Source organism: Micropterus salmoides, unplaced genomic scaffold (genome assembly GCF_014851395.1).
Source record: "Micropterus salmoides isolate LMB-PRFRI ecotype aquatic unplaced genomic scaffold, ASM1485139v1 Ms_hic_scaffold_19, whole genome shotgun sequence".
Classification (NCBI taxonomy): Eukaryota; Metazoa; Chordata; class Actinopteri; order Centrarchiformes; family Centrarchidae; genus Micropterus; species Micropterus salmoides.
In genome coordinates this window covers 9,730,819-9,743,570 of record NW_024041039.1, presented here as the reverse complement: position 1 = coordinate 9,743,570, position 12,752 = coordinate 9,730,819, and the positions used below count along the sequence as shown (strand labels likewise).

Genomic DNA, 12,752 nt, shown 5'->3' with positions numbered 1-12,752 from the left:
TATAAAAATGGAATATAATGTAGTTATCAGTAATTTTTCTTGTTGCAATCTTTGTTTCAGAACATTTATTTTTTTTAACAAATGCTTTCAAAAAGGGGTGGGGACATGTCCGCAGCGTCCTCAGTGCAAATGACACCTATGCTTCTTCCACCTTTGATTAGTAGATAGGCCAATAGTTATAATTAGTAATAAAAAGTTATTAGTGATGTAAGAATTAGCAATACTTAAACAAAAAATTGTACATTGAAACAGAAAAAATATGCAGTAATACTATGATACACATAACCTTACTCCTTTTTATTTAATTATTCATTATTAAAATACTTCCTGCTTATTTGAAACGCAGCTGCGCGCGCAAACTCATCAATGACGTATGAGGATTCCTTCCTGTTCAAACTTCCTGATTCACCGCTGCGGCTCCTCTGAAGAGTTTTCCCAGATTCATGATGAAATAAGTTTCAACAGAAGAAACCAACTGTATTTCATGGAACAAACTTTAAGACAGCCAACAGACACACTTCGGACTCTATGATTCGACCAAAAACAACGACATTAATTAATCCAGTACGTAAGATTTAACTTTGTCTTGCAGCCCGGCTAAAGTTAGCTAAGTCAGTTAGCAGTTTGTCTTGTTACCCCGCAGGGTTTAACATGAACTGAGGAAACGTTTATCCAAACAAACCCAGTTAAATATATACAATTTGTGTATTTTCTTCTTAACAAACAGACAGTAGTTACGCGGTTAGTATTATGGGCTGTATGGACTTAAAGCCGGCTTTATGTCACGTTTATAGTTGTTTACTTAACCACTTCCACCGAATTTACGAGCTGTTACTTATCTGTTATCTGTAACGTTACTCAGGAAGTGATACTAGGAAGTATTTGCGTTTTTTTATGTCACAGCCGCCAAATCCTGAAACATGGAGGACCCAAACATACAGCGTAAGATGTCAACAGCAGGAGAAAGCCTGTACAAAGTCCTGGGCCTGGAGAAAGGAGCATCTCCAGAAGAAATAAAAAAGGCATACAGGTGTGTTCATAAAGATCAATTAATCTGTCCATTTAGAGTTGAGCAAATTTATTACATATTAGGCTAAGTCGTAAGTACATGTTCTTCCATTAGTTGATTTATTAATTTGGTCTGTAACATGTCAGAAAGGGTGATATATTTAAGTTGCTTGTTTTGATTGACAAGCAGTTTAAAACCCAAAGATGTTCAGTTCACAATGATACAAACAGGACCGTAGCCTGGATTTAGATATAAGGTCCGTGGAAAATCTCCAGAGGTGCCACCAACTCCACCGATAACTTTTGTGACGTAGTATTTTCATTTTATTAATTGACTTACTGTTCAGTTTATTTAGTTTTATCCTCCACACTGCCACGATATACAGTAATTCTGGATAGAGTAATACTAAATACATTTACGTAACTTGACTCTTTCTGTAGGAAAACACATTTAAACACCAGCTTAGAACCTGCCAAAACCCACTCTGTGTAATGTGTACCACAAAACTTAAATTAATAGCCCAGGCGTGAACTCTTGTGTCTGAATGGGACAGGCCTTTCTTTGCCATGCCGGTAAATCTGAATGAATAATACATTGGTGTTCATTGTTTCCGTAAAAAATGGACTAAATAGTTGAATTGTGGAGAATCTAACTGATCTTATTATGTGTAGCATGTCCATATTGACAAAAGTTTAAACATTTGTTATTAGTATGTATGACCTAAGCAGCTTAGAACTAGCTCAAGCAGGTGACCGCTGGACAAGTTTATACATCCATAGAACTTCTATAAAAATGTGTAGCCACACTGGGCCAGTAAAAGGGGCAGGCATCTAATTTGGACTAGGCTTTTAATTGAAGTGTTACGGTATGTAACTTTACAGATTGTGAACTCTTCTCAAGATGATCAAAACCCCCAAATTCCTACAAACAGTACAGTAGATTTGATCTTGTTGACCTCATTTCAGACCTGGATATAAAACACAGTAAAATGTTCACTCTGGAGAAGCTGGAACGAGGCATTTTCTCGACAAAGGACTGAAAAGCTTTTTAATTAAGTTAATTTAAGTCAGTTGACTTGTAATTTAGTTCACTATCAATTCAGCACTAATGGTGCAACAATATCTAAACTTGGAAATGTCATCATTAGGTAGAAATGTGCGTTGGCGAGAGAGGGGACTTGTAAGGCTCCATTACAAGTCTAACTGGAATAGCTTCATGCTTTTTGTTCGAAGAAACCACCCAGCAGCTGATGTTATCAATATTCAGAGTTCCTAAGCTTTGGGTTTTGCTGCAATATATTTGGAATTAAAAAGAAAAGAAAACTTATTGACGTAGATCTCATTAGTTTAAAGGCCAGATTCAATGAAAAGTACATTCAATTTGAATTAAGCTTCTAAGTTGTGAAGTTGTTGTTCAGATGTGATTGTGGAATAGCTTCAAAGTTAACTGCATATTTCAAACCCTCACTCCCTCGTTTGCAGGAAACTGGCATTGAGGCATCATCCTGATAAAAACCCAGACAACCCAGAAGCTGCTGAGAAATTCAAAGTGATCAACAACGCCAACTCCATCCTCAGTGATGAGAACAAACGGAAGATCTACAACGAGTATGGATCCATGGGGCTCTACATGTCGGAGCAGTTTGGTAACGATGACGCCAGAGTATACGCCCTCATGTCCAAGTGCTGGTTCAAGGTGAGAGGATGTGATTTCAGAAACTAAATGTGTGCAACAGGTGAAAATTCAGAATCAGGTTTATTGCCACGGTTTTCGCATACAATGAATTAGCCTTGAGCAAATGTCTGAATAAAATTTTACTTCAGTTGTTTAGTAATTGTGTGTTAAGACGTGGAATTGAGCTTGAAGTCATGTGGAATTGTGTTTGCCAAGGATTGTCATAAATTCTTGAGAAAGTGCATTCATGTTGTTCAGTATTGTATTTTGGTAGGTGTAGTAAATGTTGGCATACAGATCACATATATTCTGAAATAAATTCCCTTCTCTTTCAGGCACTTCTTGTGTGCTGCAGTATTTTCACCTGCTGCTGCTGTTTCTGCTGCTGCTGTTTCTGCTGTGGAGCGTGCGCAACGTCAAAAGAAGGACAAGATTTCACTCATATGGACCCCGAGGACCTAGAGGCAGAGATCAGAGAACAGGATGCAGGTGAGGGACTTTGTTCTTTTGGATTCACGTCAGTGTACAGAATTAAAAAAATATTTTCCTGTGAATTAAAATGACATGTTACATTTTCTAGCTAATGTCTGTTCACATCAGGAGTAAGAGTAAGTTAAACTAAAGCTAATAGCTGTTTATTTTCTGTTGGTTTAGTAATTCAAAATCTGTCTTGGTGAAATCCAGGATTGGCAGTCTAATACATAATTCAGGACAATCTGATTCAAGCCAAAACAACATCACAATGGCATAATCATTCATTTAAAATATTCTATTAGTAATATTTTACAGTGAATACTTGCTTTGTTTAAATATAAATTGAAGTGGAGGTGTTTAAGCAGCAGATGGCAACATTCAACATTGGTGGCCCTAAATAACTGGGGACAAAGTGCTTGAAATTGAACTAAAAAAATCTTTAATGAGACGTCGGTAAACTGTACACAGCATGTTCACATTTACACAGTAGTTTGTGATTATTTTACAGCAAAGCTTCATCAGTTTGTGGTTTACTAATACATTTTCATCTGGAAACAGGAGTCGTTGCATGACAAGAAAATTTCATTATTGTTAATTGGATGCATCCATTGTCCAAATTAGGAAATGCTTTTGAGGCAGTAAAATATGGGTGTAAGTACTTCTGTAGTGCCCTTTAACTGAATTAAATGTCTAATGTGATTAGTAATGGAAATAACACTTTGTTGGAAAGTGAATAAAGATGGACATTTTGGGGACAAATGTAAGTTGCAGGATTTCTGAATGGCAACTTACTTTGTGGTTTTTCAGCGTTGATGTTTGGTCAGAGAGCCCTTATAGTGAACAATGAATCCTGATGGGGATGGGAAGTATGTGTATTCACTTTCTTGCTCTAGAGTTAGATTAGGAGATCAATACTCTCACGTCTGTACCCTAAATATAAAGTTAGCTCAGGTTGGCATAATGTCTGGAAACAGGAGAAAAGATGGTCACTGCTCCTGTCCAGCTCACAGCCCCTCACAAATCCACAAATTGTTGTTTTTGAAATTTAAGTTTTTGTAAGGATTAAACAAGCAAGATATAATTCAATATAATTTATTTATAAAGCTCTAAATCATTACAGAACTTATCTCATTTTACTTTTCCTATAGAGCAGATCTAGACCATACTCTCTGTAATATTATTTACAGAGACCCGACAATTTGCACCTTGAGCAAGCAGAACAATGAAAAGCTAATTTTTAACAGGCAGAAACCTCGTGCAGAACCTAAACTCAAGAATGGGTGGACGGAAAGAAAACACATAGTAGCACAATGCAAGTTTTACATAGAGATGTAAAATAATAGTATTGTTAGTGGTAATAATACAAATATCAGTAATAATAGTAATAACAATGATAGCAATAATATTGATGAGGTGGAGGAGAAACCTTTGCTGAACATGTTCATCACTGAGCTTTGGAGGTTCTGGCAGCTGGATTTTTGTTACCTGTGGCAGGCTAGCTTATTCCTCCTATTTTCAGTCGTTATGCTAAGATAAGCTAATCAACCATCTTCATAATTAACATTCAGATATGGGAATGGTGTTGATCTTCTCCTCTAATTCTCAGAAAGAAAGTGAACAAGCATATTTCCCCAAATGTCGAACGATTCCCTTAAATGTTGTGTCTCTGTGGTCATAGCAATGTAGAGCGTCCTTTTTGTGTTTCTAGCCACGACAGTGAGTTGAGTCATTTTGTTTGTGGAAAAACATGCGTGGGTTTGCTCAGTGTTAAATTGTCTTTCACAGCAGGAGACGATGTAATAATTATTCAGCCAAGCGCTAGTGCCGCCACTGACATATCAGGTAAAGTTGTCACCTCTTCAAGTAAAGTCTTAGCTTACTGCTGCTCTGCGTTGCTTGACTTATCTGTCACAACTTGAAGTGTTTCACCGTGGAGGAGTTCATGTTTTGGCTTCTAACACCAGCGTGCACTGTGTGTTTTCCAAATCACATACTAACATTTTACTTAGTTGCATTAATACCTTCCTACAAATCCAGGATGCAACTGAAAGCAAATATTGTACTTTTTACTGCATTACATGTGACTGACAGCTTTAGTTACTAGTTTCTTTTCACCCCCTTCCTGCCCAGTGAAAACTATGTATCTCCAGATTTGGTTATGTTGAAGGTTTCTGAGCTCATGAAAAGTTGACTTCTTAATGATACGTGGTTTTCACAGGACGCTACAAACATATCACGATCTTATTAAATAAGATGCATTGCTGTAATCTAATAGTAATATACACTCACTGCCACACTGACTGCTGCACTGCGCTGCTTTACTTATCTGTCACAATTTGAAGTGTTTCACCGTGGAGGAGTTCATGTTTTGGCTTCTAAAACCACTGACCTAGAGCTGTGTATTGGACAAATCATGTACTAACATTTTACTTAACTGTATTAATACCTTTCTACAAGTCCAGGATGACCGTTATTATTTGTTCATATCTTTGCTTGCTTACACTTATCACTGTTGACAATGTTATAAATGGTATACTAAAATGCTAAATATCAAGAGCAGTGGTTCCCAATCTGGGAGTTTGGATTTGGGAGATCATTTCAGAAGTGAGTGATTTACTCATGATTTATCTGAATTAGGAAAAAGGCATATTTCTACTATACAAATGTTATCAACCTTTTTACCCGCATTTTCTCAAATATGGAAGTAGTTTTAAGCCTCTTGGTGTCCGTCAATTTAAAAAAAATGTTATAAACCATATGCATACAGTAGCGTTACTCTTTAATGCATGGTGTTAGGTTCACATCAAAATGTTTGAGAACCACTGATCTGAGTGACGTCACTTTATGGAAGCTACTAAAAACAAAAATGTGCAACAGCTATTGATTTAAGTCTTTTGTGCAGCTTATTTTATCTTAAGCTATTGTTTTGTTTCAGCAACACGAGAATCAACTATATTCTTCTTTTTTAAAAATTTTACTTTATTTTTCTAGGCTTTTATGTTCCGTTGTTTTATCTAGTAGGGCTGCAACTAACAAAGATTTTCATCAATTCATTTGTATATAATTCTTTCCATTAATTTCTTTGTCTATAAAGTTTCCACAAAATATCTTAAAATATGCCAAAGATTCACTGGTTCCAACTTTTCAACTGTATATATTTTCTGGCGTTTTAGTCCTCTGATTGTTTTGGACTTTTGATCGGACAAAATAAGACATTGATGTCACCTTGGGAAGACCATGTTTTACTACTGTCTGACATTTTATAGACTAAATTAAAAATAATCAAGAAAATATCCATCCAAAGGTATTTAATTTGCAGCTATTATTAAACAGAGAAATGCATTTATCATGTTTAGGAGCCTTCCAATGAGACACCATGAGTGGAGAGTGTAGTGGTACACAAACACTACACACACATTATATGGTAACAAATACATAGTGATAAATAAAGATAAAACAAGTGGTCCTTAAATAGTGTCTAACTTGGCGGCATTAATGGTGGATGCCGCTGTGTTTAGGGCTGCAACTAACATTCTTTTCATGAGTGATTAATTTATCATTTCTTTCCATTAATCAGGTAGTCAGTTTTGCTTGAAGTGCTGTAAAAAATGTCAGCTCATCTCAGTTTAAACTAATATTTTTTGCTCTCCATTTGAAAAACAAATCTTCTCTGTTGATATAAACAAGGTTCTTCTTTTTTTCATTTGAAGCAAGCAGCTCTGCTGCTTCTGAGAAATAAATAAAAGTATAAAAACTGTAGCTGTCTTTATTTTTTATTTTTTCACACCTCCAGGTAAAAATGTACCAATTGTGGTTCAGCCAGCCAGCAGCACCTCCGAGCGGGCTCAGTCGGCTGAGGAATGAGTGAGTGGAGAATTTCAGAGTCTGGGCTGCGTTTCATCATCAGAAGATGTATTGATCATTTTCAAAGTGGCTGATGATGAGTATAAATGTTGAATGTACTTGTTTTTCTCAGAGAATGTCGTTGAAACAGAAAATGTATTCATCTCAGAGGCTAATTTGTTTAAATGAATCAAGCAGCGATTTGATTGTGCCATAGTGTCAATGGGTTTGTCTGTGAACCATTTTCATATTTATTTATTTTTTTTACTTTTATTTTTGAATATTGGGCAGTATTTGGACTGCAGTGACAAAGCTCTGGAATAATTCTTTTTTACGTGCACTTTAATAATTAAACTTAATATTTAAAATAATACAGCTGCCGCTCTGGTCTGAGAAAATGTCTGCTCAAGGTGGCTTTTGGGTCAGAAATGTTTTAAATATTTTTTTAATGGATATTTAGATGCCAACCACTTGAGCCGCGTTTCGACCAAAAGTACCCGGGATTTTTAAGGCACCAGATCTCTTTTCAAGGAACTAAAAAGTTCATTCAGCCCACTGTTTTGTGCGTTTCCACTGTGGTCTAAAGACCTGCGAAGATTAGGCAAATTAACCAATGACATAGGCTGTAGGCCCACACGCCGTACAAAGCGATGCACAGGCATCATTGTTTGTAACCAATATCCATGAGCAAAATTTATAAATGAACATCAGATTTGATTGGAATATAATGAAAAACTATAGGCTATGCGTGACCATTAGAACAGCTTTTTTGTGTGGGAGTATAATGGAGAGACATACGATAAAGTTTGTTACACATTTAATAACAAACTGGATAAAGCCATAAAGTTCTTAAAATAACTCCAGCACAGAGAAAGCAACACAAAAATAAAATCGCGAGGTTATTTAAACATTTCCAGCCGACAAGAGCTGCAGATCATCTGCTGCACTCATCTGTGTGTGCCTGCCAGAGGAACGGGATTTTTAAGGAGATTCATTATCTGCCGTAATCGTAAATTTAGACCCTGGTCCCTTCGGTGGAAAAGCAGCGAGTTCCTCCAAAGGTTCCTAGTCCTGGCATTCCTTTGGTCGAAACACAGCTTTGGAGACTTACAAGGTGTTTACTCATTGTGCACATAGATACATATTGTAGAAGCAAAATAAAGGCATTAAATCAATTAATTGATGTAGATTTCCGTTCATATTCCTCATGTAAAGTATGTTGTGACATAATATGTTTTTTAAATGTTTGGATGTCAACTGTGTCCACTGTTGCATATTTGGCTGAAAGCCTGTAAATAGCCCAATGAGAATGAATAAAGTAACAATGGCATAACAGGAATAATTCAACATTGTGAGAGAGATGCTTTTTTAATTTCTTTCTGAAAGTTAGATGAGATTCCCATGTTGTCGACTTTCGACTCTTCACGTCATTGAACAACTCAAGTTTGTTCAAAAAGTTTAGTTAAATCACCTTGAACAAAAGACTGGCGACATGAGAGGTCCATATTTGTGTTTTGAGTACCCCCAGTATGAAGCTGGAGCCAGAAGCTAATTAGCTGAGCTCAGGGGAAAAAATCAAGCGTGACTGTCTAAAGTTAAAAATACACCTACCATCGCCCATAAAATTTGCTTCCTGGAGTTACGGTAGCTTTCAGAAAAATCCCACTACTTGTTGGAAACTGGTAATTGTGGTAACTCCTCTTTGACATGAACATGGCATTAAGAATAGCACTTAAGCCAGGTGGTGATTAGCCTAGCTTAGCATAGGGACTAGAAGCAAGGGGGGGAAAGCTAGTCTGGTTCAAAAATGAACCTCTAATGCTATCTTTCTGAAGGTTGGTGGTCACAGTGCAGTTCCGAACCTGCGTTATAGTCGAAAGACGCCCTCCACAGAAATACTGGGCAGATGGATGTCAAGAAATAGTTCCAGCATGTAATTCTCCTTAAAACCAGATCTACAGAAAGAAGAACATGTTCATTAGTGAGCTTTAGAGGTGTTGATAGGTGTATTTTTGAACTTTGGATAGAGCCAGGCTACCTATGTCCATTCTTAATGCTAAGCCAAGCTGATTGCCTCCTGGCTGCAGCTCCATACTAACATGACCGAGACACAAGAGTGGCATCAATCTTCTCATCTAACTGTTGTAAATTATGCGAATAAGTGCACTTTCCAATATATGGAACTATTTCTTGAAGAGAGACGGGTGGTACTGTTTGCTGTATCTGCACAAAAAAGTTACTTCACAGTGTGAAAACACAAGGGGGCAAATAATTTTTTGTCAGGTATTGATAAAGCTCCCACAAATCATCTATTTTGTTAAATGCTTTTCCTAACACTAAACTTGATGCTGAAACCAACAAATTATTGCTTCACTTGACTATACAAGACAACTAAGAGAGATTCATTTGTTGCCAGATTTTCCTGTTTGATCCTGGTGATGTGCTCCAGATGTGTCAAGGTCGTATTTCAAAGACATTGATCTCTCTGTGGTGTATATGACATGATATATTGCATGTATGTATCGCAATGTCACGCTCTATACAGAAATCGTTCAGAAATAATTTTTGTGTAAATTCAGAGGTGTATTTTTGATTGGAAGTTTTGTGACAAAATGAGTGTATATTAAGATAATGCCTTAAATTATGTCACCTTTCATCATGTTACATATTTTTTTATTTCTGCTGGGTGGAGGTTGGGTTTGTGTTTTAAAGGGTTTGCATTTTGTACAAATTCAACAGTATATGTGCATTATTATTAGCATTGATCTGTTTTTGTTCGGTAACCATACATACACAGATAGCCCTGTGTATGTATGTAAAGTTTAAACAATCCCAGAAATGTATTTAAATGTGCCAGAATACATTGCAGTGGGATTAAATGTTTTTTTTTTGTTTTTTTTTGTTCTTCTTCAGGTTTGAAATGTTTGATAAGAAAACTTAACCTATATATTTAGTTATATCATCACAAAATTCTCTGGTATTTTCTCATTCTTTAATTTTTTTCATGTTTTCAAACTGTTTGTTTTAAATTAAATTAAACATTAAATTAATGTTGTCTGATCAAATAAACTTGGGTGATACTGGAAATATCATAAAGTTGTCTCGTAATTTTAAGTTTGCTGTTAGTGACCAGTGGCTCTGGGCTCAGTAACCTGCCATTGGCTCCTGTTGTGCTCCACCCCTGTCAGATAACACGTTAGACCAGATTGTGAGATTCACTTAAACAGTAGTTAAACATTAGGGAATGAAGTGAACTGAACATATGGACTTATCAACAGAGTCAGAGAAACAACATCTGATTGAGACTCATTTGGAGCCTTTAAGATGGTATGTTGTAATTTTTTTATTATCTCATATGTGTCAGCACAGATGGTTTTTAATTTACTAATATACATATTTAATCATTTTCTAACTTTTGTTTTTTAAAGATAATTTGTTAGTTTTTGTCTCCTCTCAGGACGAGTTCTCCTGGTGAAAATGATTCAGACTCGCCATCAGATTTTAGTGAAGATGCCTCCAGTGTGGAAGGCCTGGGGCAGCCTGACTGGCTCTGCCAGGAGACGAATGTGATGTTAAGGGCTGAAAGTGACGCCAGATGTTTGGCCAGAAGGAAGCTTCTCATCGCCTGCGCTGTCAGTCTTGTTTTCATGACCGGAGAGGTGATTGGTGAGATGAAAAACTGATTTCAGCTGTCATAAATTTATCAAATACTAGCTAGACAATGAAAAGGGATCCTGTTTGGTGTTTGTAATGTGCTTTAGGAAAAAGTCACAGTGATGGAAAGTAACTTAACTACTTTTAACTACTGAACTTGTAGGCCTACTGTACATATTGAACTTTTTACTCCATTAACTTTATCTGAGAGCTATATATATATATTTTCTTGCTACTTTGCATCTAAAGAAAAAAGTAAGATATGATCACTCCTATAGATGACACTACCAAAGTAATTTTTTTAAAATTTGACCAGGTGCAATACATAGATACTATATGTACATATGTATGGCTGCTGGTGTATGAATGTATGTGAATATTAGTTTCCGTTCGAGCTCAGTGTATGAATGTTTGTGAAAGTAACGTACTGTATTGTAAAAGCGCTTTGAGTGGTCGGAAGACTATAAATACAGACCATTTACCGTATGTTTTCAGCTTTGTGAAGATGCATGGTATGGAAAATTGTAATCTGAAGAGTAATTAAAGATGTCAGACAAATGTAGTAGAGTGAAAACCACCATACTTGCCTCTGAGTAGAAGTGTAAAGTAAAATGGAAATACTAATGCAAGTACCTCAAATTTGTACTTGTGCAAGTACAATACAATGGTCAAACTGAGGCAAAAAATGTCTGAAATCTCTTATTAGCTAAAAAGGACTTGTTTTGAAAATATAAACTCAGTTTCATCTTATTGGACCACTTGAATATAGTAATACAACCCCCCCCCACACACACACACACATTCACACTGATACATACCATCTTCTGTTGACAGTCTGCAGGGATTTCTTCTCTCCGCAGGTGGATACGCAGCTGGCAGTCTGGCCATCATGACAGATGCAGCACATCTTCTGACTGATTTTGGCAGCATCATGATCAGCATCTTCTCTCTGTGGCTGTCATCCAGGCCTCAGACACACGACATGACCTTTGGGTGGCATCGAGCAGGTGAGATTGGGGAGTTGAGCAACCCAGGGGAGTTTGAATCTGCTGTTTTAAACCAACAAATGCGTGTCGGGAATTTCATAAGCTGATTCAAGTATCTTTACACTCAGTATATTTAAATTTGACTATTTTAATGCCTACAAAAATAAAGTAGTCAGTATTTCCCAGTGTAGAGAAGGGGTTGAAACATAAAATTTAGACCTTTTGTGTTGAAAAATGTACTTTACAGCTGGTTCAATAAATACTGTGATGTTAGGATTTCTTTGATTTGAAATATTTGAGTTTTTGCTGAATGAAGCTTTTTTTCAAGCCTCTTAATAATTTCCTTTACAGACCACAGCTCTTTCACAGTTTCCTGTTTATTTGATATTAAAGGTGACTTTGCCATCTTATAACTGTACTGCTTCCTAAAACGTATTAATATTTTTGTGGTCACTGAGCTTCTAGATAGTTAAACCTAATACACTTATTATAAATAAATTATTTCATCATTTTCAATCAACTAGACTACAAAATCTGCTTTACGACAACTGTATCATGAATAAAAGTATTTGCCCTATACCACATTTAAATTAATTAATTCTATATAATGTATAATATTTATGTGTGTAGTATGACTCTCTCACTTGTTGTGTTAACCAGAGATTCTGGGCATGTTGCTGTCAGTCATGTCCATCTGGGCTTTGACAGCAATGTTGGTCATATCAGCCGTTCAGAGGATCACTGACGGAGACTACGACATCGACAGTCAGATCATGCTGATAACTTCAGGTTGCGCTGTGGCGGTCAATGTCCTGTGAGTACCATGAGCTCACCATCAGGATTATTTTGTTTAGAGGGTGGTCAGCAGCAGTCAGACGCTGTTCTAAAACTAATTATGACCTTCTTTTTTTTTTAAGGATGGTCCTGATTCTCCATCAGTCTGGGGCCTCACATGGCCACAGTCACGGCTTTCCCGCCAGCCAGCTGCAGAAGGACAAACGTTGGGGGCATGGCCACCACCATCACAGCCACGGCAACGCAAGTGTAAAGGCAGCTTTCGTCCACGTGGTGGGAGATCTGTGCAAAGTGTCGGAGTCCTGCTGGCTGCCACC

The 12,752-nt window shown here is 36.8% G+C and overlaps 1 protein-coding gene and 1 pseudogene across 3 annotated transcripts; both read left to right on the top strand.

Annotated features, from left to right (window-relative positions):
- The first annotated feature begins 376 nt into the window (after nt 1-376).
- Nucleotides 377-8,347, top strand: LOC119910381 (dnaJ homolog subfamily C member 5-like). Of its 3 annotated transcripts, none has more exons than XM_038728980.1 (6): nt 377-564; nt 904-1,030; nt 2,491-2,704; nt 3,019-3,172; nt 4,946-4,999; nt 6,951-8,347. In XM_038728980.1, the coding sequence occupies exons 2-6, from the start codon at nt 921-923 to the stop codon at nt 7,019-7,021; spliced, it is 603 nt and encodes a 200-aa protein (XP_038584908.1). In that variant the 5' UTR covers nt 377-564; nt 904-920; the 3' UTR covers nt 7,022-8,347. The 3 variants fall into 3 exon arrangements, with proteins under 3 accessions (XP_038584908.1, XP_038584907.1, XP_038584909.1); XM_038728979.1 differs by having other exon boundaries at nt 4,943-4,999; XM_038728981.1 differs by lacking the exon at nt 4,946-4,999 and having other exon boundaries at nt 378-564.
- A 1,892-nt stretch (nt 8,348-10,239) lies between these two features.
- The window catches only part of LOC119910802, a 3,420-nt pseudogene continuing 907 nt past the window's right edge, over nt 10,240-12,752 (top strand).